At 35.6% G+C, this 27,082-nt stretch overlaps 1 protein-coding gene across 1 annotated transcript; it reads right to left on the reverse strand.

Annotated features, from left to right (window-relative positions):
- Window positions 1-1,788: 1,788 nt before the first annotated feature.
- Window positions 1,789-25,199, reverse strand: LOC131069735 (probable voltage-gated potassium channel subunit beta). Its single transcript, XM_058005271.2, has 4 exons — window positions 24,413-25,199; window positions 17,272-17,415; window positions 15,406-15,570; window positions 1,789-2,224 (listed from the first exon to the last, which is right to left on the reverse strand). Exons 1-4 carry the CDS (start codon window positions 24,989-24,991, stop codon window positions 2,111-2,113), a joined length of 1,002 nt encoding a protein of 333 aa, XP_057861254.2. The 5' UTR covers window positions 24,992-25,199; the 3' UTR covers window positions 1,789-2,110.
- Between the last annotated feature and the right edge of the window lie 1,883 nt (window positions 25,200-27,082).

Here is a 27,082-nt window from a genome sequence, read left to right on the forward strand (position 1 = left end):
AATATCATTGTGTAAGCTATTTTGTGTATTCTTTAAAGTTTGGCTTTATTTTTTAATCATTTGGCATTAATTTGTGTTATAGGTTGCCGAGACCCATTTTGCATCAAACACAATCATCTTGAGACGACTTGTGAAAGTGAAAGTGGCACTTTGCAATATGGTGATCAACACAAATTGGGTTGTATGGAAGCAAAGTAGCAATGAGAGGGTAGCAAAAATTAGGGAACGAATATTGAATGAGTCATGGTGGGATCTTGTGACATATCTCCTTAGTTTCACTGAGCCCATTATGAGCATGATTTGCTATACCAACATGGATAGGCCATGCATTGATGAGATTTATGATGGCATTGACTCAATGCTTGAAAAAATGAAGTGCATAAATGCAAGAGAGAATGACCCCGAGGAGAAATTCTTCAAACAAGTGGAAGCAATTGTTGTAATAAGGTGGAATAAGATGACCACTCATTTGCATCTGTTTGCCTATACCTTGACACCAATGTACTATAGCAATCAATTTCTTGATAAAACAAGAAGAATTCCACCATGGAGAGATCTAGAAAAATCTGATGGGTAGAAGGCAACATTCCTTAGACTCTATCGTGATGATGATTTGCGAGATATTGTTATAAATGAGTTCATAGAATTTGCAAATGGAAATGGTCTAAGTGTTGATGCTCTTCGTCATAGATCCAAGAAGGATGCTAATAGTTGGTGGTACTTCCTTGGCACATGCTTCCGAAACCTACAACCCCTCACTGTTAAAGTTTTATCATAAGTTTATTTATAGTTTACTTTGTTTTCATGGGTTGCTAGTAATTTTTAATTTTTATTTTTATAAATGTATAACTTTAATTGTTTACTGTCTTCATAGGTTGCTAGTTCATTTGCTTCAAAAAAAAATTGGAGCACATACTCTTTCATCCACTCAGTAAAGCACAATAGGTTGCTATCAAACAAAGCAGATAATTTATTATATGTACGTTCCAACCTACATCTTCTTTCACACAACCAACATGACTACAAGCAAGGGGAAACGAAGATGTGAGATATAGAGCCAAAGCATACTAATTTAATTGCTTCCGCTTTTCAACTTGTTGCATTTGATGACTCGGGTAGCGAGCAAACTTAGAGTGTGAGTACGAGTGTGAGTACGAGCGCGAGTGCAAGTGGCATTGGCATTGGTTCATCTAATGTCAATGTCAATGTCAATGTCAATGATGAGAATGAGGAGGAGAATGAGGATGATGAAATAGATAATTCATTTGATGATTTATTAAAGAATTCATTTGATGATTTAACTTTAAATTGTTGAAAGTTGAAACAATGATACTTGAATATTTTGTCATTTTGATATTAAACTTGATGTATATGATGCTATTATGGTTGATCTTAAATCATGCTTATAGGCTGCATGTGTGTGTGTGTGCGCGCGCGCGCACGAACCCAAACGAGCCCAAACCCCTTTCCAAAATTTTGTTGTACCGGCATATGGGTTCTTCGAACCCGAACCGGCAACCTAGCTTAATAACATTTGGAAAAACCATCATTTTAATGGCACATTAATTATTTTTTAAATGGTAACAACTTTCATTGTCAAAAATATGTCCTCAACTACAAAATTGACAAAACTTAAATTTACTAGAACTAGAAAGCAAAGCATTATTGTGAATTGTCTAGTATTTAGCCAATTTGCATTAGACATAAGATTTTTGTTATCAGAAATAAACGATGCAACCTAGAAATGTTGCAAAACCAATAAGAAAAATCACTAGCATACTCGATAAATATTTTAAACATAAATTTAAAATTATGTCAAATATGTTTTTGTGGTGCCCACTCTTGTCACTGAACAATGCAACTATATGGGGAAATACCAGTGTTTACGATTAAATGAGAATCGCATGCTTAAAAATAAATTCTAACATAGAGGTCCCAACATCTATTACATTAAATAGACCGAAATAAATATTATGCTACCTAAATGATTCTGGTTGCTTCTGATTGCTCTGAACTACAGCCTCCAACCTCTCCATAACCGCTGGTGATAGATTCTAACATAGAGGTCACCAGCATCTATTACATCAAATAGATCAAATTAAGTACTAAGCTACCTATATGATTCTGGGCGCTTTGGTTTGCTTTGAATTACAGACTCTATTCGCTCCATGATCGCTGGAGTCAACAATGGAATTACATCCAACGCTTTCATGTTCTCTTGAATCTAAAAAGACAACAATGGTTAGAAACAGAATTAAGGAATAGATGTCCAATTGTTTGCTATACAAGCCTACCTTAGGTGTAAATTTAAAAAACTAACTTTAAGCAGAGTGAAATAGGATGCAGACCATGTGAATAAGCATACACAAGGAATGATAAAACCACCACAAAAAGATTTCTAGAATGGCACAAATAAAGTTACCAGTGAATCTCTAAAGGAACCTATTACCACAATGAAAACTTTTAATAACAATCATCTTTGAATCGCTTGTCTTAGATTTTTCTTTGGACTGCTTTTCCAAAATAGCATCAAATTTATGTCCTAGAAATTTGATCTATCTGCAATTAAATACTCTCCACAATTGTGGAACGTAAGCTGTCTGCACAAATTGAACTCCAACATTAAATCATTTCAAATTTCGATAAAATCTCCACTAAATTCATTTCCCCAAATGGCATATCGGTGTGCTTCTGTCTTGTTATTAGTTACATAAAAGCGTTTGAAGTATGATGTCCTAATGCTGCTTGCAATCATCCTATATAAAACCCTTTAAACAATGTTGTGCTCCTAATGGTGATTGCAGTCATCATAATCATCGTATCAATTGAGTGGTGGAAAATCCCAAAAGCAGTTAACATATAATTCACAAATAAGTGTCTACATACACAATATTCTGAGCTAGTTCAAATTTATATAACCCCAGAATTGCTGCAGTATACCAAAAAATACAACTTCTGTAATGTCCCCACTTTGAAATATGATTTAATAATAAATAAAACAATAATAAAATTAAAATACAAATGAATTAAAAAAAATTAAATTAAAATATAAAATAATATAATTAAATATGACGTACAGCCTGAGTCGGCCTACTGGTGGAGAACTTGTGCTCTTGAAAGAGAGGTCACAAGTTCGAATCCCACAAGGGGGTAGGGTATGTTACACCTTATCAGCTTCGGTCCATTACCCATCAAAAAAAAAAAAAAACTATATATATATATATATAATTAAATATGATTAAAATTTGATTAAGTTAATGAATGGTCAGAAGGAATGAAATGATGAGTTGTGACTTCCCCAAATATAAGGTATAAAAGGGAGAAGAGAACTCATTTGAAGGGGGGAGAATTTGGGAATGAGAAGTGCAGATCTTTGTGAAAGGTTGTGTCCCATTCAAAGGGCAGAAATAATGAAGAGATGCACTCTTTCAAAGGGTGCTAATGGTGAAAGGGTGTGTCTCTTGCCAAAGGGCATACATGATGAAGAGGAGTGACCTCTCCCTCATATTAAGTGATAAAAAGGAAAGGAATCAAAAGCCTCCAGTGAGATCACCACTAATCTGATCAGATCAGATCAGAACTGTTACTAAGTTACAGACAGTGCTTAATATGTATGCATGATATATGAAGCCTGATAATGTTATTATGCAGAAATTAATAATAATATTAATATAGACCATGGACAAGAGTCTGGAAATCGGGTAAGAAGGAATCAGAAACGCCATCTTCAGCAGATCGAAGGCACCATTGATATCAGCAACCAAGCATCAATACTCACCATATTAGTTAAAACTACAAAAGCAGGGATTGAGGTACGTAGCAGCCATATATGATAAGTTGTATGATGCATATCTATAAGTAAATATTTGACGCAATCGATTCCAAACTGAATATATTTATGAATACAGTAGTATTACATATTTAGATGTATTCCATATGAAATGTATGCACTGGAATAAGTATTCCAATCTGTTTGCTGCATCCTGTGAAGAGGTTTGAGGTGTGATCCAGCGGTAGCAAGAGGCTCTCAAGTGGTCATAAGGGCCCTTGAAGTCAAGGAACCAGATTGCACTCTCCATACCGAACTCGCAAGATGTTTGTATGGGCTTGGAAGGGACAGCAACATGGGCCACCAAGTCTAGCAAGGAGGTTAGAAGCAACCATTGTAGAACACAAGATATCACTGAGAGGGGGGGTGAATCACTGAAACAATTTCAAACAATGTGTGCAAACAGTAGGATAATGAAAGCACTAACAAGCAATCACACACAAGAGCGCATCACATCACATAACACCGGATATACAAGGAAAACCCGATGTGGGAAAAAACCTCAGTGAGAAATGCTGCTGGAGATCTGCTCCAATCCAACCTCACAGTGAAATAACAGTTTTACAATGTTTAGGGAACCAACCCAAGGAGCACCAACCCCTAGCAATTTATGGGCACTTACCCAAGGAGCACCAACCCCTATTCTATTTTGAGTACCAACTCAAGGAGCACCAACCCCTGCACCGAGCACCCACTCAATGAAATAAAATGAGATATAAAATCAATACAATGATAAACACCTGGTTACAAATGAGTTTTGTAACATCTAGAAACTATTCACTCTGCCGGTTAAACTTCTTTTATGTTTCATTGCTTCTCTTTTCTACCGGTCTTCTATTCTTACTTTCTGAATCCTCTACAACTCAGTTTCAGCCTTGCCGAATCTTCTCTGGAACTCACTTTGCTCTCCTTCACTCTCTGCTGCTATTTTACCGGTTCAAACAGTGCCGGTTTCACAGACTGTTAACATCTATAACAGTTTACCAGTTACCTTAACCCTTGCTGATGAAACCTTCCTTATCGATTCTTCTCCAACACTCGATAGCTTCAATATTTTCTATCACACTCAGACTAATCAACTCTTGCCTCGCAGAGATTCACTTTATCATAAATCTCCCATCAAGCATCCTCTATCAACATACTTAAGTTTTTTATCTGCATATTTGTATATATGCTTTCCCGCCAAAACAAAAACTCAAACTTCATGCGCTTAGGGTTTTCTTCACTGACCTCGATCCATATCAAAGCGGATCTCATCTTTCTTGAATCAACAACCTGCAATAGTACAACAAAAAGCTCTGTCCTATTGTATTCTTCTTATGAACGTTTACTATATGTAGCAAACCGGACTCTATTCATCAGTCTTGATTTTGTCGATCACAATAAATGATCTAGCAGTTTCTTTCTCCAGATCAACTAGACGATCAAATATCCTACTACAATCATGATGTCAAACAATAAAATCTCTGCCCTTCAATCTGCTTTGAGCCGCAATCCTCTGCAACTAATCCATGATTTTTACAGTCGACATTTAATACGGACTTAGTCAGCAACTACCTCACCGACGCACCATTCACCTACCACTGCATGTTCGCCACCTGGAGTCCACATAACATCTCTGTCAGTATCCAGCTCACTTGATTGTGTCGGTTCAACTTTGGTCACCGACCGAACATGCTACCGATATACACTAACCGGTTAACCTTCATATCGTGCACTTCACTATTCTGTCAGTCACGTCATCAACATGCCATACCAGTTGACATCAACATGCCAACAATCTCCAATGCCGATAACAATATCTTGCATACCGGTTGACATCAATAACAATACAATGCGAACAACCATTCCTTGGATTTTGTAGACAATGGACCCAAGCAACCCTTTCATGTCTCGTATACCCACTCTTTTTGTTGTTACCATAGAATAAATTATGACTGATTAAGAATGGATATGCTTGTAGGTGTTTGCCTTTTCTTGTGGGCGCAGGTTATCTTTATAAGTCTCCACTCCTCTAATACAAGGTAAGTCGCAAGCCCTATTTCTGATTTATAAATTTATGAATTCTTGATTGCAGTAGGATAATTACATTGAGTATTGTGATAAATATCTGTTTCAGATATACTGTTAGCAAGTTAACAATGGAAATTGTTTCCTAATCAAGCAAATTAATTTAGGTGACAAGCGTATTAAAATTAGGTAATTGTTGTTAAAAAAGCATGTATCTAGTAGGTGACATTACAACTTCTAACTGTAGAAATGTATAAGAATCTATCACCTAAAGTAAATTAGCTCAATTGATGCAATAATTCTATTTCGAGAGGGTGTTGTCACACTATTTTTTATTATTCAATTCATCTAATAAAAACAAGGATTTTATTCAAGTCGGCATTCCCTATGGTTCAACCTTTGTCCACAATTAAAGGGATTTAAGTTACATATAGACTTTTCAGCCAACCTAAAGAATAAACATGAGGGGCAAACAAAAGAAATATAGGGAAATCCCTAATCTAACTAATCTTGTCAACTATTATTATGAAACAGTTTACCCAAATATAAAAATGGGGTAAAAGTTGTTAAATAAAGCAATGCTATATAAAAATATTAAATTGCTAAAAGATTAAGTGGGTAGTTAAGGATTTGAAAGGGTATGTTGGTTGATGAACTTCCTTGGAAAATTGCTTATTTCCTGCAACATTTTGTTAAGACTCAACTGCATGGTTTTTTAATCAACCTCATTGACGCATATTTCATGAGCAATGGTTCACAATGACCCATCTTTCAGGAACACGAAACATCAATTTGGCACTCACTATATCTAACTTCTAAGTGATACAAGGATGAAAAATTGGGACTTCCCAGGAGGTCACCCATTGCAATACTACTCTAACTCAAGCATGCTTAACCATTGAGTTTCCCCCTAGATCAAGCCCATCTAGCTTGCTGGCCATTTGCAAAACCTTCAGCAAGTGTTATGCCTTATGAACCATTCATTATAAAAATTCTTAACTCCTTCATTATGGCGCTTTCCAAAGTGTGTCAAATAATGCGATGTTTTATTAGGATTCAACTGTGTAGTTTTTTAATCAATCTCATTGACTCATATCTCATGTGTAATGGTTAACAACAACCCATCTATAATGAGCATGAACAGTTCACTTAGGACTCATTGCATCTTGGTGATGCTCACAAGGATGAAGAATCGAGACTTCCTACAAGGTCACCCATCTCAGTACTACTCTAACTCAAATGCGCTTGGCATGGAGTTTTCCCCAAGATCAACTCAAATGCGCTTGGCATGGAGTTTTCCCCAAGATCAAGCCCACTAAGGTTGTTACCCCATTTGCAAAAACTTCAGCAAGAGTTGTGTCTAACTATTCATCATAGAGCACTTTAGTTCATTGTCATTCATTATCAAGTAGGTGGTGTTTTCTAGATTGTATAAAACTATGTTATTTTATTAAGATTTAACCACATAGTTTTGAGTCAATCTCATTGACCCATATTTCATTGTAAGCCTAGATATTTAGCATTGTGAAATCTCTTGGGTGATAGATGATGGTAAGTGGGGGCACCAAAGACATGACAAGCAAGGCATTTCCAACCAAGTATACAAAGCATTATACCTTTGATGTTGGATAAACAATGTTAATTTAATGATGTTTCATAATGATACTTTAAATCATCGAGGACGATGATTCACAAGGGGAAGGATATGTTACATCCCACTTGTGCCCTAGTTATTAATATGATGTGATTACGCCATGTTATATGTGTGCCCTAGCTGATCTATGCTATACTTGCGAGATGTTTAAGCGTGCCCTAGATTTTTCATGTTGTAACTAAATGAACATGCCCTAGATGTTCATGTTTTAACTGAGTAATGATGCCCCAGATGGTATTTGTGCCCAGTACGGTGCAATGATGACTTACAACGGTTAGATTGATGTTTTGATATTTATCATGATGATATTTAAAATGTTTTATTTATGTTAATACTATTTTTGAAATGTCAGAGTTATGACAAGACTTCAGACTAATTGTTTGAACTGGGCCAAGTGTGTGTAGGAGTTTGTCGCCTCCGGGAAGGGAGGGGAAGTATCATCAGGTCGAGAGGTAAGGTGAGGAAGAACTTATGCCATCTGGAATACCCTAACCCTGAGTCAAGTAGTCTCATGTGATCTTGGTTATTTGCTTCAGTCATTGCATCAGGTAACCTAGTTGGTTTGCGCAGAGATTTTAGGGTTCACAATCCTAGGTTATTGATTGCTTTTTGAGTTAATTTGTTATTTTATTATTAATTAATTTATAATTATTTTATTAATAATTAAAATAAAATTTGCAGTGGCTAATGTTTTATTGCGTAAATATATATTTATATATAAATATATATCAAAATATATATCTTATGCAAATACATGGATATGAGAGTACGTATACACGACCGTATATGTGCTCCCATAGTCATGTATACGTAAGGTGTATAGATTCATATATATTAATATATGAATATATTATACTACTTTTCTTGCAAAGGTAAGGTTTATTTTTTAAAATATTTTAGCCAACTCTATTTGGCAATTTCAATAAAGTTAAGTGTGGAAAGGGGAGGGGGTTGCCTTGATATTTAATTAATTTTAAATCATCCTTCAAGTCACTAAAAGTGAGTTTGGCTTAGCAAGTTTTAAAACAAATATTATCCCCCTCCTTAGCACAAAACACATAAAGCTTCTTTTATTACTTGGCCTTGATATGTTTTTATCGGGCAAAATAAAGGAAGTTTGTATTAAAAAAAAAAAACGCATTGCATATAAAGTTTGAATATACCGAAATATGGAGTCTTCACTGTGAAACAAACAAGAAGGCAGGCTTTTGGTGTGAAGCTTTGAGGAGGAATTCTCGTGACTCCTAGCAGATTTGGGAAGGTATGCCTGGTTTAGGGTAGATGGAAGAAAAAAAAAACGTGTTGGGATATATATAAGCAGATTTTTGGTAAGAAGGATTCACTTTTTTTCATTGTTCGAGTTGCTGGAAAGAGATTTTTGCTCTGCAACTAGGGTTTAGGTTCTTCCTAGTAACGTGGGAGAAAAGAAGGTTATTGTGGAATTGTTCTGCAGATAACACTGAGCCATTTTGACTTCTATAGTCAGGTCATGTTATACTTCTCAAACCCTACGATTTTGCTCATATTTTGTCTTCCATAATGAAAAAAAAATGAGGGAATGTGTGAAATAGACTATTGCAGTCATATCTTTCTTTCCATGTTAGGAAAAAGAATAAGTTTAAAAGGAAATATTGCAGTCCATTCTGTATACATTCCTTAATTCTGAGACATTTTTAAGGAAGAATTTGTTCTTAAAAGGATAATTGCAGTGTGCCAGTTACGTAATTTAGATGTTGTGACTTGTCTTTTTCTTACTTACTTATACCCTGTCTTCCTAATGAGAAAGGAGGAAATTCCATGTTATGAGAATGCAGAATTTATTAGATAAATGTTGCTGGATGGAATGTTCTGTTCTAGCAAATGGTTTAATATCTGCTTAAGTTACAGACAGTGCTTAATATGTATGCATAATATATGAAGCCTGATAATGTTATTATGCAGAAATTAATAATAATATTAATATAGACCATGGACAAGAGTCTGGAAATCGGGTAAGAAGGAATCAGAAACGCCATCTTCAGCAGATCGAAGGCACCATTGATATCAGCAACCAAGCATCAATACTCACCATATTAGTATAATTGCAGTGTGCAAGTTACGTAATTTAGATGTTGTGACTTATGTTTTTCTTACATACTTATACCCTGTCTTCCTAATGAGAAAGGAGGAAATTCCATGTTATGAGAATGCATAATTTATTAGATAAATGTTGCTGGTTGGAATGTTCTGTTCTAGCAAATGGTTTAATATCTGCTTAACTCTTGCTGAAGGGTTAAAACTAGATTGATATTTTGTACAGCTGTATTAACGTCTTTGCAAGCAAACATATGAGCACATACATAGGAACTTTATATATATATATAAAAGGAAATAAACAATCTGAGGATGAATCATATTCTGAAATCATAAAGGTTAAAACCAGTAAGTTATACTAAAATAAACCAATTAGTTTGGAGGGTTTACATACCCAAGACTTGTAGTATGAACTATGAAGCATTACCCATTTAATTTTGGGCTGACTCAGAAATAACCAAATCTGAAAATTTAACAGCAGAGTTACACTTAATATATCATGCGTATTTACATCATCACTCATATATATATATAACTTGGAAGAAAGATAAGTATAACTGTTAAGTTATGCAGAATGTTACCGCCCAGGTTAGAGGGTGTGCATATCCTATAGACTTGAAATTTGAAGAACATACCCTCTTTATTGACCTATCTCGGAATAGACTAATTCTGAAAGACCATAACAGCAGTAAGGATGACCTATCTATTTGAGATTTACCATCTCTAGATTATGTTAAAACTAAAACCCTAGCCTAGGAAGGTAGTGGGTAGAGGAGCATAGATATACCATGATGCAGATAGCATCTCTATTAGAGAGAATAACCTTAAAAATTGCTATGACAGCAGAGACATGTCAGGGGTCGTGTTCATTCCAAACTTAAGGGTTGAGCGGACAATTGGCGACTCTTATGCCCCTTACTTTCCCAATCCAAGGAATTAGTTGTATTATTTATGCCTTTTGCAATCTTGAATGAGAAAATTAAAACAAAAAAAATTTAGTGTGATCGCAGCTATATGAAAACCTTTGGGCCATGAAGGTCCTCATACCAGAGCGTTAATCAAGATGGTTTAGTTATCTTCAGCTTGGTAAGAAACGACCGGTTAGAGTAGTGTCTCAGTGCTCCTTAATCCAGTTGGGCATAATAAATATTATAGGAGAACTTGGACTTTTGGTAAAAATTACCTCAGTGCGTAAAGATTTGAGAGACAAGGGAACTTATAACGCCTCTCAATGTAGATAGTCATATGTACAGAAATACATAGCTTCACAGCTTCCTAATGCAATTTGGCATTCAAACAAAATAAATAGTTTCACTGAACAGTATAGTAGCGGCACGAATTCTCATAATACGCATAGAACATAGAAGCTAATGTTGATGAGGGAAATAGCAGTTTGTTGTCTATCTCATCTTTTCCTTTGTCAGGTAAATTTACCGGTTTAAAACCATGCTACAATAAAACTAGAAGGGAACAATTTACAACTTATATAAAGTAAGGCCTTAAACCTCAGGATGAGGTAGAGTACTAGCCGATACAATCAAACATGCCAGACTAGGGAGAACTATTGACTGTTGATATTCATGTAAAATTCATGTGTGGAGAAGGGCATCGTATGTTTATCATTTGCAACTTAATGACGGATGCAAATTAATAAAGGCCAAATATAGGTTACTTCTCTTGTGTAAACAACATTGAGATTGTTGGAAATACGAACTAATCAACTATTGTACTTAAGATTGGTAAATTTGTACAGAAGGTTCATAAAAAGGAAGGTGAATTCTACATATTCATTAAGCTTGGATTCATCCTTGTACACGTGAGAGAGCAGGTTGCTAGCTCAAAGGCACAAGTATGAACTCTGTATTAAATTAACCTAGGGCTTTGTCAGAGAAAGGTTACATTCTAAGAGTATAAGTCATCTCAAATTTGTTGACTAGCATGGGAAACTAGAGTCCAAACATGTATGACAGCCAATGAGTCTCATAGAGTCAGAATGTAGTAGCATAGAGGCAGACATGAGGACTCGGATACCTTCAGGAATTTAATCCAACCAAGCAGGACGATGAACAATTAACTTCATGATCTAGCGTGAATGCATTTACATAGAAACCCTCAGCCAAGGTGATGTTATTTATGTAAGTGTCAACCAGCTTGTTAATCTAGATACACAATCCAGTCAAAGGTCATACTAGTTAGGGGTAGCCTATAGTGTATGACCAACTAGGCATCTGTGTAGGATTATCCACCAGTTCAGATGGCATGAGATAGACTTTCGTTACCTCCCTGCGAAGGGTCAGGCCAATCCAGTCGGATATGGCACAGGGGACTAGTTAGTCTGTGGTTGGGCAGAAAAGTGCCCTGATGATACTTTCCCTCTTCAATGGTCAGTTGATAAAGTTATGAGAGTTTTTAGAGTATTGGCATCTGGAGAAATGTACTTTCTAAACCCTTCCTTTCATTTAAATTGAAATGTTTAAAGTTACTTGGGTATTTATATTTATACTTCAGCATAGATCTTGTTTATTTCAAGCTTCCAGTTATATATAGTTTCTTTTCATTTATTTGGTGTTCAAAAAAAAAAGTGGTTTTCCCTCCTTTTTGTTGTTTTGTAGCTAGGTCGGATCCCTTCTAGGGCCAACCTAGTACATAAAATGCTAAATGGCTTATTGGCCTTAGCATTTTGGCATATAACCCTATTTGGGTCAGGCCCTATTTGGGCGATGGGTGTAACTTGTATAACTAGCTGTTATATGTAACTTGTAATAATGATATAGGTCAAGACCTATTCATATAACTTGTAAAGTTTTGAAATTATATTGTATCTTAGCACCAACATATTGTGAATCTTCCTAGGGCAGCGAATACTTGTCTCTGCATCAGCGAATTTGCCTAAGGTGGAACAAACCTATGTTACTGCTGGCAAGGTCATTCTAAGGCTGAGCGAATACTATCCTGGGCTGCCGAACTTGTCTCAGATTGGGCGAAGTATCTTAGTACTGTCGAATTCAGTCTCAGATTAGCTTACTGTAACAGCGACCTGCATATACATTCAGTCCTCTATCTTCAGATAAGTTTCGCTCTAGTTGATGTGTACCCTAAAGGAGGGTAAAGATTGTAATCTGCTACTGTGTTTATTCTAATCAGATCTGAGACATTTCTTGCTGGGTTTTTCACCTCCAAGAGGGAGGTTTTCCCAGGGTATCACTGTGTTATGTGTTGCATTTGTGCTTTCTGTTTGGGAGGTTTTCCCAGGGTATCACTGTGTTATGTGTTGCATTTGTGCTTTCTGTTTTTACTTTCAGTCTGATTGCTAAAATTAACACTTTTCTGCTGAAAGGATTTAAAAGTTGTTATTTCAAATTTGCATAGGCGGTTGCTTGTAACATGAACAGCGGGGTTTTGTCCCATGCATGTTGCTCACTAGAGTTGTACATCTGAATAAGGTGAATTATCATCTTGTTCACTACTTTGTCTGTCCATCAATCTACCCAAAGAAGTAGATTTGTCCAACTTTGTGTGCGACAATAATCAGAGTGCTTTCCGAAAATGGCCAAGAAGCTGGTGTCTCAATCCAAGATGATTGTGGATGGTAATCCAAGGTGAACACATAAATTTTGAAAGTATAGTAGAGTTCTTTCAAAAGCTTAAATGGACTTGTTGAAAGGCATGAGAAATGTCATTTTGGAGAATCCATCTACTACTGTGTACACAATCATTGCCCCATTTGGTGGTGGGATAAGCGAATAGAGTCCATGGAAATGAATTCCCAAGACTTTGTCAAAACCAGCAAAGGCATGTACATATCTTGTCTCTTGTTAACTGAATAGCCTATGGCACATGTGATGCAGAATTGGATATACCTAGAGACATCTAATTGGAGTTGTGTTTATCCAAAGTACTTCTGCAGTACCATGAGAGTCTTCGTAACATCGAGGTGTCTTGCAACTCTCCTAAAATAAGCCTTTCATATGAAAACTTGTAGCTCTTCCTTATGTAGTACACACAAATGACCCAGGTGATATGAGTCCAGTACCATGAGAGTCTTCTTAACATCGAAGTGTCTTGCAACTCTCCTAAAATAAGCCTTTCATATGAAAAACTTGTAGCTCTTCCTTATGTAGTACACACAAATGACCCAGGTGATATGAGTCCTTCCTACAAGTAGAAATCCAGAATTGGGTTACCACTCTACAAAGTATGGTAGATCATTGAGAAATTTGCATCTGCCGCTTACAATTTTTCCCAAGTGTTTGATTTGTGCCCTCACACATCAAGCACAGTGAGAGAGCTTGAACAGGGGCTAAACTCAAACAATCAACTACTAGATTGGAACTTCCTTTCTTGTGCCTAATGTTGAAGTGGAATTGTTGGACATAAGACAACCAGTTGCGATGGTGATTGTATATACTATATAGAAACTTGAGTGGCATGTGCTGTGTGTGGATCACTATTTCCTTTCCCTAAAATGTGGTGTTTTCACTGCTTAAATGCCTCAACCATGGTGTAAAGCTCCTTGTTATACATGGCATATCCTAGACTGTTGTTGTGAAGGTCTCGTTGTGAAAAGAAATCAAATGGCCATGTTGAGTGAGGACTGCTCTGACTCTGAGTGCATATTCAAAGGTTGTCAACACAAACACTAGCACAGAACAAAATCTGCATTTAAGCAGTATAAAAAAATTGTATGGGTACAACAATGTGGAAATATTGCACAGGAACTTTATGTGACAATGGCAGAAAGTATGGAAGGAGCAAGCAAGTGAATAATGGATTGTTTTGAAAACAGGCTTTGTAGTCTTGATTAATGGAAGCCATACAATTTTCATTAGTGTATTATGCATTATTGTTCTTTATCAGAAACTTTTTCTTATAGGTAATAGCTTTTGCTACAATTGGTTGGATTGGTTGCATATGTCAAAACCCTTGCATGGATCTAAATAATTCCTTAATTGCAAAGCTGCAAGCTATCATCTCTCCATAAATACTATCTTAATTGTAGCAACATCTAAGTTTTGTTGACATAAATTCAAAAGAACTGCAGAGTACTAAAACAAACAACCCCAGATTCTACAAGAAAGTTCATGATGCAACATTTGAAGGGGATAAAGATGTTATAAGTTTTACATCACCAAGAGTGTAGAAATGGCTCAATAAAACATGCAAGCATTATAATAAGTTCGAAAAAATTGCTAGTAATGAACTGCACATTTTGGTATTTAGGTCAGACATAGGAAAATCTCCAAAAGATAGCTTAGAGTGCAAAATATCCTTTGGGGAAATTTAAATAGTTTGACAAATTTTAGTCCTTTTAATATTTTGTTCTTCTCCTGGCTTCTTGATAAACTATCCTACAAGAGTTCAAGCAACAAATTAGAAAGAGAAGATATATTGCAGTAAGCCAGTATAATTGATTGTTTTGAAAACAGGCTTTGTAGTCTTGATTAATGGAAGCCATACAATTTTCATTAGTGTATCATGCATTATTGTTCTTTATCAGAAACTTTTGCTTATAGGTAATTGCTTTTGCTACATTTGGTTGGGTTGGTTGCATATGTCAAAACCCTTGCATGGATCTAAATAATTCCTTAATTGCAAAGCTGCAAGCTATCATCTCTCCATAGATACTATCTTAATTGTAGCAGCATCTAAGTTTTCAAACAATGTAAGGCATGAATAAATTACTAATAGTGTGGAAATAATTGTAAAATTTATAATCTCCATCAGGCATCAAGCAATATTGTATTTCTAATTTTTTTTTATCCTAACACATGGTAATTATTTAAATTTTAAATCAAACCCTTTATTCATTTAAATTTATCAATAAAGTGCACCAACTCACCTGACTTTCCTTTGTTGCACCTGTAATAACAGTGCTGACATTTGGATTTGATGCACACCAGGCAATAGCAAGTTGTGATAAAGGCACGTTCAATTCAGTTGCAATTGGTTTCAGTCCTTCTACTTTCTTTAATACATCGTCAACTAATGACCTGGATGCTAGACTCTGTACATCATGTAAAAAAAAATGAATTATGAAACTTATCACCAGTAAAGTAAAATGAAAAAGCTATCGTTGAAAAGCAATCAAAAATTTATATCTATCTATATGTGTATATATATATATATATATAGGGAGAGAGAGAGAGAGAGAGAGAATGCGAAACAAAAGAGTTAAGCCACAGAAATTATGAAAATCGTTTGAAACCAGTGTTTGTGTTATAAGCCAAAACATTATTTTTTATTTATTCTAATTACAACATGGAGCGGGATGCATCATCATCATTAGTTACTCCTCTTCTTTTCAGCACAACCACAAAAATATAAACCCCTTTTTCTGCTATGCAAAATAACAGAATAACTCTTAAAACTTTACCTTGTCTGCAAACATAGAGCCTTAAGCATTGTGAAATTGACCAAGAAAAGTATGAGCAAGCCAGCCAGGCCATCAGTTATGTAGTGACAAGAAGTAGACAAGTAACAGCACTATGTATATAATATATAGAAAGATTTACTTTTAACCTAGTACCATCTAGATGGTAACGATAAAGCTAAATGCTAAAGCCTATTAGGTAGCAAGTTCACTGGCACATGAAGTGATTTGCTCTTTGGTGTTAAACCACATGCTTTTCGGTGCAGGTCTTGAATACAATTTCTTTTGGATTTATTAGAAAGCATCTGTATGTACTTCTATGATTTTATTGTGCCTGTATTCTGAATGGTTAAACTTTATCTAGCTACACATGAAACTGAAGGACTTGTCATTTTGCACTCACAGCTAAATAACAATGTCAATAAGAACAAAATACAACAGGCATGTTAAAACACTATAGCAGCCAAGCCAGCAAGGGAACTAAATAATGTCTTTCACAAGAACAAAAACACAATGGGCATGCCGAACACTATAGAAAGCAAGCTAAAGGTAGACAACAAGCTCTTTTAGGGTTTAACCTCTGCCAAGGCATTCACAGTAGCTTGATGTTTGTGACTCTTAATTTTCCCATAATTTGTTCACGAATTTCAAATCCTACTGAGAAATTGCAAATCTCAAACAAACCTAGAGGAAGAGGGGCCTTTCCTCCCTGAAGCTCTTATTTGGTGAAGGTGCCTGGTATCAGAAGCATTAGCATCCTCAATGCACGTATTAAGAGCAATCAAGCAACATGAAACAGAGCAAGTCAGATCTGATCAAAAATAGAAAAGTGTTTCTTTGCAAGCTTAGATGAAAAGCCAACCCTTCACTTAGAACAATCATATTACAAACTAGAAAAAGATATGCTAAAGCTCTGTACTTAGACTTTAATATGCGAATTTCTTAACATATAGCTATCCTGAAAGAAAGAATGAAAAATATATATATATATCATATTACAAACTGGAAAAAGATATGCTAAAGCTCTGTACTTAGACTTTAATATACAAATTCCTCAACATATAGCTATCCTGAAAGGATGAATATATATATATATATATATATATATATATATATCAATGCCCATGAATCACACGAACAGGTTAATAGGATTCAAAAATGCATTTGAAATTAACAAAAAGGAGTCAAAAGAGAGCTACAACATCAAAATGAGACAAGATACCAATAAAGAATGTATGTATGAGCAAACTAAAATTGAGAAACACGAGGGGCATACAAAATTCATTTATGCCTGAAGATATTCCAAGATGTTTTTTTTTTCCAATGATACCACACCTTGTAATTATCCAATGCAAATCGGCTGTCTTGAGGAATACTCCCTTTAGTGTACTTTCCAGTCAACACTCCAGATGCAAGAGGACTCCATGTAGTCAAACCCAAACCATAGTTATTATAAAGTGGTGAGTATTCAACTTCAACCTGCAAATTAGTTCAAACAACCAGCATTAGTTAATGTAATTCAATTTTTGAGAATACCTGCATCCATTAGAATGCCAAAGCCGAAACTTATTTCATCATTTAGCTTCACCCTTTTTTTACCAGCTGTTTATCCATCCATTGTCCTAAGGAAGAACTGATGCAACCTAAACAACTTAATAAGGAAAGAGCAACAGAACATGGTATTATCACACAGGATAACAAAAACAAAAAAAAGGCATTTTGCTTTCCATAATGGGGACAGGGGAGCCAACTTATTCCAAAGCATAAAAAAAAAATATGGAGGCAAAACAGAACTAAGCCAGCCTCATTAGAACTTAAAAATCAACAGTCATGTATTACCCCAATGTCAAAAGCTACACGTAAGCAAAGCACAGCAGCCAAAAATATTCTCATTTACAATACAAGGACTTCATCTAATGCTAAAGTTGAGGTACCAAGAACAAAACAGCAGAAGGCGGCTATAAATACTTCAAATAAAATGAACAATAATAAACTTAATGCTTCACCTAAATTTAATTCATTATGACATTCTCCAAATTCCGTTGTCTATAGCTTGATGAAGGTTGAGTCAATAATACAATCTTTTACTGACAGTTGAGGCCCTGAAGGCAATAATTACTCAATAGACATTTTTAATAAATAGATGAGACAAAGAAATCAAAAAAACTATATTCTTCCATACTGCACCGAAGCAACATAAAACCCTAGATCATGTTGAGATATTCAATTAAAGAACTATATTGTGCCAAGAATATAAGTTTTAATAAATGAAAGCAGCAAGATATATGGTTTCAAAAAGGCCTTCTGACTGCATATTAAAACTACCAGAAGACAGCCTGAGACCAAAGGTGTGACAAGTAATACAGACAAAATGAGATCATCAACATTCGAATTTTTTTATTATCATCAATTTTGGAAGGTCATTGATTCAACAAGAATCTAAAAGCAAATTATTGTAAGTTCATTCATCAGATATCTGAATACTGATTTTGGGTAGTCGAAGATGAACATCTGAGGCCCACCCTTTTATGGATAAAACATTTATGTTGTTTTGATCAGCTCCAGTATTAGAACGTGATTTGATGATTAATTATATAGGTATAATAGTTGTAATTACGCTTTAATAACTTTCTATGCTTGAAGGTCAGTGAGAAATTGTGTTGCTTACTTGGAAGCTGTCATATTTCCAACAATTTTTATACATTCATGGATGCATTACCAAAATCATTATGCCTTTTTTATAATTAATTCTACATTTCATAATTCATGGCCTTCTATATTTATGATCTAACCTTGTTACTACCAAACCCTAAGAGAGGAAGGGATGATTATGTTACCAGGGCACTGAGAAACCAAACTACAACAGGCTCCCTCAAGGTTTACGGCTGCAGACCCTTACCCCATCTCGGGATTATACCCTCAAGGTTTACAGAATCTGATCCTTACCCCATCTCAGACTGCCTAATTGGTTGGAATTAGACCGCCTCTCCTTGAGCACAAATCTAGCCCATCCTTCATAGGCATTAGCAAATGAATTAAAGTCTAGTCCATTAATATATAAGTCTTTTGTGTACTATGAATGTATATGAAATTAAGTATGACTATTATACATGTTGCAGTCTATATTAATATTACTATTAAATTCTGCATAAGAACATTATCAGGCTTCATATATTAAGCATACATATTAAGCACATCCCCATGCATACCACCAAGAACAAGGATGTTACTACTTAATAACAGTTCTGATCTGATCTGATCGATGGTGATGTCACTGGATGCTTTTGATTCCTTTTCTTTATATCTCTCAATGTGAGGGAGAGAGGTCACACCTCTTCATCATGTATGCCCTTTGACAAGAGACACACGCTTTCACTGTTAGCACCCTTTTGAAAGAGTGCAACCCTTCATTATTTCTGCCCTTTGAAAGGGACACAACCTTTCACAATCAGATCTGCACTTCTCATTCCCAAATTATCCCCCCTCAAATGAGAATCTCTTCTCCCTTTTAAATCTCATGTTTGAGGGAGTCACAACTTTTTATTTTATGTCTTTTGACCATTCATCAAATTTAATTTAATTAAATTTTAACTATATTGAATTATATTCTTTTACATTTTAATTTTATTATTATTATTTATTATTAAATTCTATTTCAAAGTGGGGACATTACACTTACATTAATTTACATGGATTGCTTTGTTAAAATGGTTAGACTTCCAAATGAATTAAGTAATGTTCTGTTAATAATTGCCCTGTATGAATTTAGTCAATCTTTTATGCAATGGCGATATTCGAGAATCATGAGGATTATATTTAATTGAAATTGAAAAATGAATGTTTGTTATTGTGATGTTTCATTGAGCTAAATAATGGAATTGATTATTGGTCACATATGTGAACGAGTATGCTTTCAATTATGTTGCTTCAGCTATAATCTTAAATGGACACATTAAAGTGTGAATTCAAGTGTGCAGGATAACTCTATGGCCAATGGAATCGGAGGTATTCGGGAAACCTTATTGTGATTAAACGTTTGATGCTAGACTATTGTCCATTTGGAGGAATTATAGTCTCTATGTGATGTAATTGTTGTATTGTGGATTGTGAATGTTTAATAGAGATTTTATTGTGTCCTAAAATTAATTGGCATCCTAATTGGTCAATTTCGGATTTGATCTTTTGGGGCTTTTTAAAGGGTCTTAAAATGTCTTATTTTACTGTCATTTTATGTTTTTAAAGGCCCTGGGATGGGTACCTATTTGACACCGTCTCTCCTTGTATAATCTGCTCCTCTTATATAAAAAGTCTCTGCTCCTTATATATATAACGTCTCTGCTCCTTAACTTTCTGCTTTTAATAAACATATGTCTTTTGACATCAATGACAATTAATTCAACATACTCTACATGTTGAGCATGGTAGATGTTCTAGTTAGCATTTAAACAAAAAAGTTGCTAGCTGTATCTTTCCCCAAGGGTTAATTTTTGGGCATTACAGAACAATTCACTATTGTTACATAAATAATATTTAGTTGATGTAACAAAACTCTTCTTTATCTGACAAAAATGATCAAATCTAAAGCAAGGTTCCAACAAATCCTCCCCAAATAGGACGTCCCTTTGGAAGTACAACCGAAATGGAAGAAGTGGGCAACAAATAAAGTTCCTTCTGCATCTTCATTTGTAAGAAAAATCAAGGAAGATACTTATTTCCTAATGAGAAAGGAAACCTGGCAAAGGTAAAGCAAGAAAGCAGCATGTCTTGTGGATCAAAACAGGAGAACCTTGAGGCACTTCTCAAAGTACCAAAACCTTAAGAGATGTGCAAATGTTGACACCTTGACAAAAGCAAGCTCAAAATCTGGATGGGTGAGCACAGTCAGTCGGCCTATATGGTGCTCACACTTTTACCCTCAATCTTATTGTTGCAGTCTACATGAATTGATCTTTGCAAAAAATCTCTCAACTTCACACCAACATGGGCTCAAACAAGCAAGATCTTAGCATGAGGAGAAATCTACCATAAGAAAGCAGAATGGTTAACCAGTTTCAGCAATCTGTCACAAGAATCCAACTGAATTTTAAGAATAAATATCTCTCTCTCTTTTTCTTTTTCTTATTTTTTCCGTTTTTTCCTTCATTGATAATGACCTGTATATGTAATGTTCCCTTTTCGAAATAAAGCCAAGTTGAAACCCAAACAGCCATCATTCATTTCCCATGGGTCTTGGAAATTTTGCACTACGAAAATGGGAGTATAATAATAACTCGTGAGGATCATAAAGTAATAAAAAAGGACCACTTAAGTGTTATTATAAAATGTAAATATAATAAAGAGGGCCTCAAGCAAAATGAAATTATAAAATAAGGTTGTCTCTTAAAATTAAAGTTTATTTTAAATAATTCCTCTTAAACATCAATCAAGGGTCAAAAAGGAAATTTGAAGAATTATGTCTCTTGGGGGAGAACTCTATTTAAGAGAGGCCAAGCAAGGAGAAGGAAGCATATTGATCAACCATTTTATTTTCTGATTTCTACTCCTTGTCGGAGCATTAAACTTTGGTTCAATTAACCTTAGGATGAGGACCCTCTATGTCTGGAATTAGCAAACAACCTGATTTCCATCACTGGATTAGTGGATGAAAACCCCTGATTCGGACTTAAGGTGATCCGACCTAGAGATTGCAGATGAGTTTCAAAGTAACATCATGGTGAAATCTTTCTGACTAATATGCAAAAGCAGAATCATAAATAATTTGCAGCAGCCAAATCCCACAATTGTCTAACAGATGATTGGTGCCAAGCGTTTGAAAAATATATTGTTATCAACAACTTAAGGTGGATATATTATTAGCAATTCATGGCGGAATTTCCAACAGCAATTCCTGATAACCAGCAATCAGCAATCCATGTTGAAGGCTTCTTCCAGTATATGCATCCATCACAGATTTCCTAAATAGGCAGACTTGACTCGTCAGTTGGTTTGTAATCCTTAATATTACCAATTCTGCAGAGATGATAATTAATTCATTGCACATAACTGCTGTATTCATAATTTAAAAAAAAATTAAAAAGGATATTACAGTATATCATTTCGGAAATGTGTGTATATGTATACATATAGTGATAGAGGACTCAAGAGCTGAAATGTGAAGCTTCAGAGAATGTTGCTGCACTTGTTCCAGCACTCAGCCATAAGAATCCAACTGAATTTTCAGAGTGAACACTCACTCTCTCGCTCTCTTATTCTTTCTCTTATGTTTTGCTTTTTTTTCTTCATTGACTATGACCTGTATACATTTCTGAAATGCATGTATAATTTATAGTTCCACAGAGTTTCCTGACGAGGGATGGGGGGACACGGGCGAGTTTCAGGGACCAGGGGACTAAGGGCCTAAATTTGGAGACGGTGAGGGGACGGCAGGGGGATGGCGGCAGAGTAGTGGTGGGGGAGCAGTGCTGATATAAAAATAGAGGTCAATTGAAATCTTTAAAGCAAAATTTGCAATATAACCTCTCTATGAGTGTCCCATGAAAGCCCAACTAGTTTTCACAAAGTTAAAGGTTGCAATCCACATGTAATGGCATGTGCCATATAGCAAGCGACCCAGCGGCATCCCCAATAGAGGTGGCATAGATGGCAGAAGTGGTGGTGCTATGGGGGGCATTTCCCCCAAGCCCCCAAGTCTTGGAAACATCCCCCTACAGGGGACGTTAAACTGCAGGCTTCACAGAATGTTAACACACTGGTTCTTATTGGCATAATATTATGCGAAAAATTTGGCATCTCTAGTTAATCAAATCTGCCCTGCTTATTTTCCATAGCAGAATTCTAAGGATTGGCAAACCTAGACCCTTCCATTCCTTTGTGGAGTCAGGATGCTGGAGCATATGATATTAAGTTAGACTGAAGGTTAGAGGACAACAATGAAAGATAAAACTTTCATTTAGGATTGTGTTTCTTTTTTGAAAAGGGATACAAAGTCAAACTCTATTTAAGAGGTCGAAATGAAACTGTCTGGGCAGTCAGAAATGACTTGAATTGGCATTTAGAGAAGGTCAGCATTATGGAGGAAATCAAATCTCTTAAATATTTACTCTTGTTCTTTCTGGTTTGTTATTCTGTTGTGCATACTCTTGCTGGCTGTCCAAAGGAGCTTCCCTACATTAAGTTTTTGCCAAATCCAGACCAAGACAATGCTTCAATCAAGACCCTACAACAAAACCAAGGATAAATCAAACGATCTGAAGAACCATAACTCCAATTTCAACTGAATTCATCCTATGCAGGAGACCAAGTATTTCCCGAACAAAGTTAATAATTAAGCACATTGCTTAGCAAGCTCAGATTGTTAAATCCATTACTAATCCAGAGACATTTGAACCCAAGCATGAGACATTACACTGTGATTAATTACTGGACCTAAACCAGTAAGGACCAATCAGGAAAGGAAAAACCCACTAACCAGGTGCACAAAACTGAGAGTTTGAAAATAAGCACATTTCCAGAAAAGCTCAGACTGTAAAAGCACTTACTAAACCATATATACTAAACCCAAGCTTAAAACTTCAAACTGTCGTCAATTAATAAATCTAAACCAGTAAGGCCCAATCAGGGGAGGCAAACCTTCTAGCCAGGTGCGCATAAATGAGAGTCTGAGACTATAGGGATTTTACTATGCTCCTTAGATTACGGATAACTCCTGAGTAGCAAGGATCACCTGGCCTGCAATGATTGGTTTGTAACCTTGCTGAATAATTTTCTCAGACGTCCACGCTAGGATATCCCTATAGGTGAGGGCATTCGGGTGCAGTTCAAAATAGAAGAAAAATAGGAACAAACTAAAAATAATAAACGACATAGGTAACTGTCAGCTTCCACCGTCCAATTAACATAAACCCGGTTCAGCAAGACTAGAAAAAGCCGAGCGCACAAATTCCAAACAATATTTTCTGACGCCTCTTTTCAATTCCCAAATTTTAATTTTAAAGAAATTTGGAAGAAAAAAAAGCCCACATACCGAAGGATCTGAGACCAATTAGTGAGGATGATGGTGTGTTAAAGGTTTAAATCCTTAGAATTGCTATTGGGTCAGCCTTGATCCCTGGGTAACTTTGATAGAATAGATCGCCTGCTGATAGCGGCAGCTTAGCAGAAGGAGGTTTCTGGAATAGATAAAACTTTAATCGAGACGTTTTGATCTGCTTAATGGCAAAGATATCAATATCTAAAGTTTCTGGAATAGATGTAGACTTCCTCGACATACTACAATCTACTGAAAGGAAGAGATGCAGATATCTATCTTATCCGGTTGATTCCATTTTTTTTCAAAAACACGTCTGACATCAAATAAAGTGAATCCAAAACTAGTAGCCCACCTGAAAAAATCACCTCAAATGAAACAAAATCTACCCAATATCAAAAACCACCCCTACCATCAATAAAACAGTAATTTTCAAGCCAAAATACTCACCTTGTGCCTGGAGAGAAGATTGTACTCAGGCTGCTCGACACAAGGGCCAACCATGTCAAGTCTCTTGGCAATCTCCCAGGCTTCAGTGATCTGCTGGGCACTCCATTCGCTGGTGCCCCAGTAGAAAGCCCAGCCATGATCAATGACATAATTCATGGCCCTGACGGTCTCCTCAATGGGTGTGGAGGCATCAGGCCTGTGACAGTATAGGACATCCACATACTCCATATCGAGGCGCTTGAGAGAAGCCTTGGTGCCTTCAATAATATGCTTCCGAGAAAGCCCCTTATCATTAGGGCCGGGACCTCCCCAGAAGAGCTTAGTCGATATGACCAGGTCCGATCGCTTCCAGCCTAGCTCACGGATGGCCTGCCCCATGATTTCTTCCGCCCTACCATTAGCGTACACTTCTGCATTGTCAAAGAAATTGACGCCATGGTCTCTGCAGCACTGAAGAAGGCTTTTTGCTTCTTTCACATCCAGCTGATTGCCGAAGCTCACCCACGCACCATAGGATAGCTGGGACACCTTCAGTCCTGTGCGACCCAGATTTTTGTACTGCATATTGTGCTTCGACATTTCTCTGCTCCTCTCTGCTCTGAATCTCTACTAAATGCCTTCCATCTCTTGCCTGCCTGTCCCTAGATGGCGAATTTTATGCCGGATTTTTGCCACTTGGTGACGCAATACAGCCTTTTTATCGGACCCACCTTAACAAAATCGATTTTGAGTGGCAGCAGGTTGGAGACTAAATTTTCCTGGTAAAAAACGAATGATAGGTTTGGAAGCATCTGCCAAACTTGGAACTAGAAGTGGTCCCTTTTACACTTTTGAAACAGGATCCTTTCACCAAATGTAACAGAAAGGTAATATTATTCAAAGATCTAAAAGTATAGTAGCATTTTGAGTGTAATGATAACTACTTTTGAGTTTTAGTATTTAGTCATATATGTGTGTATTTAGTAGCATTCAATGGCCAATAAGAGTGTAATGATTATTATATATATTTTATTGTTTAGTTTAGTTATATATGTCTATATTTTTAACCTTTGTATAGGTATTTATAAGTTTGTGTGGAATATATAGGTGTCGGATACAATGATTTGAATAAGACATTAATGTGTATTTTGGTAATATGAAAAGACAAAAATGGCATTATTATATTTTATAGGAGATCATTTGTCTACATATCAAATTATAGTCAACAACATGAATATGAAATTTTATTAATATAATCTTTTATAGTTATGATTATACACAATTGAAAGCACAATTTCATTGTAAGTACCAAGATCAAATCATATCATTCTTATTTCAAATAGACATTGATTGAATGTTTTTTTATAAGAATCAACATAGAGACAAGTATTTTGTAGTGCCCAAATTTTAGGGCAAAAACACAACAACAATTTTTTTTTTAAAGAGGGCTTACTTACTCGAGTTTACCTAATGTTAAGATGTGGTTGATCACTTAGTTTCATTAGTTCGATTACTTAAGTGTCTCTTATTGAGATCAATGCAATTGATTAAATGTTTTATTTAAAATTAAAACCACAGGTAACGTACGTTGACTATGTGGGGTAAATTAACCCCTTAAGTCATTGCTCTTCATTACACTGAGTGGGAAATAGTTCTTTGAAATAAAAGATACCATCCCTAGAGTTAATAACGATACTTTAATTAGATTGATTAAATTATTTATTAAATCCACAATTAAGTGTTTGAATATCTCCATTCATTTAATTATAACCTATCTCGGTATTAAAATCCGATTTCCTTAGAATTAACTATTCAAGTCCACTTTTGTTTAGAGTTAATTAACTCAAATAATGTTGTTTAACCTTTAATGCAAAGTGTACTAATTAATTGCGAGTTTACCAACTTTAATACATTAATATTAATATAAACTTTTTATATTAATATTAATTTAATAGCCATGGTTATCTAACAACTGATAGGATCATTACACTATATTTAAAATTAAAACGACCCACAGGTATTAATATTTATTAATTAATCCCTAGGGTGTGTGTGTGTATATATATATCCCATGGAATGAAATGAAATACATCCCATTAATTTATTTAAAAGTCTATATTCAAATAGATATTCATATGTATATTTAATTACATACCCCATGGGTATGTAATTAAATACACCTAAAAATATCCAAGATGCCACTTAATATTAATCCACCCTAAAACCTCTTTTTTAAATATATCCTTTTTAGGGTTCTCCATTTTTTTTTTATGAACCCTTTTATTTATGCCCTAACTTGAGTTAGGGCTTTTCATTTTTTTGTTGCAAGTCGAAATTTGTTTGGACATCGAATTTCTTTGCAAGGCCAAATGGAACGGCATCGTTTACAGTGAACAAGGTCGAACGACTACAGAGGTGCCGACCTTCGTTTTACTGCAAGGAGTAACGGGGGGTGGGGGTGCCACCACTATGGACCACTGTGGGGCATGGCCCACATGGATGGGTCGCGGCCCCCCTATATGGGTCATGGTCCACACGCCGCCCCTCCAACAAACGTGCAATATAATATTTTTTTTTGCTTTATTTTTTTTTTAAATATATTCGATATATATATATATATATATATATATATATGCTGATACATAGGTTCTGATTTTTCTCTTTCTGAGATTTAAATCAGTTTTCCAGTTT

This window comes from Cryptomeria japonica, chromosome 11 (genome assembly GCF_030272615.1).
Source record: "Cryptomeria japonica chromosome 11, Sugi_1.0, whole genome shotgun sequence".
NCBI lineage: Eukaryota > Viridiplantae > Streptophyta > Pinopsida > Cupressales > Cupressaceae > Cryptomeria > Cryptomeria japonica.

Coding starts and splice junctions, on each gene's coding strand:
- LOC131069735 (XM_058005271.2), bottom strand. CDS start 24,991: ATGTCGAAGCACAATATGCAGTACAAAAATCTGGGTCGCACAGGACTG. Junction 17,416..24,412: donor ATCTTCTCTCCAGGCACAAG/GTGAGTATTTTG, acceptor ACTAATTTGCAG/GTTGAAGTTGAATACTCACC. Junction 15,571..17,271: donor TTGCATTGGATAATTACAAG/GTGTGGTATCAT, acceptor CATGATGTACAG/AGTCTAGCATCCAGGTCATT.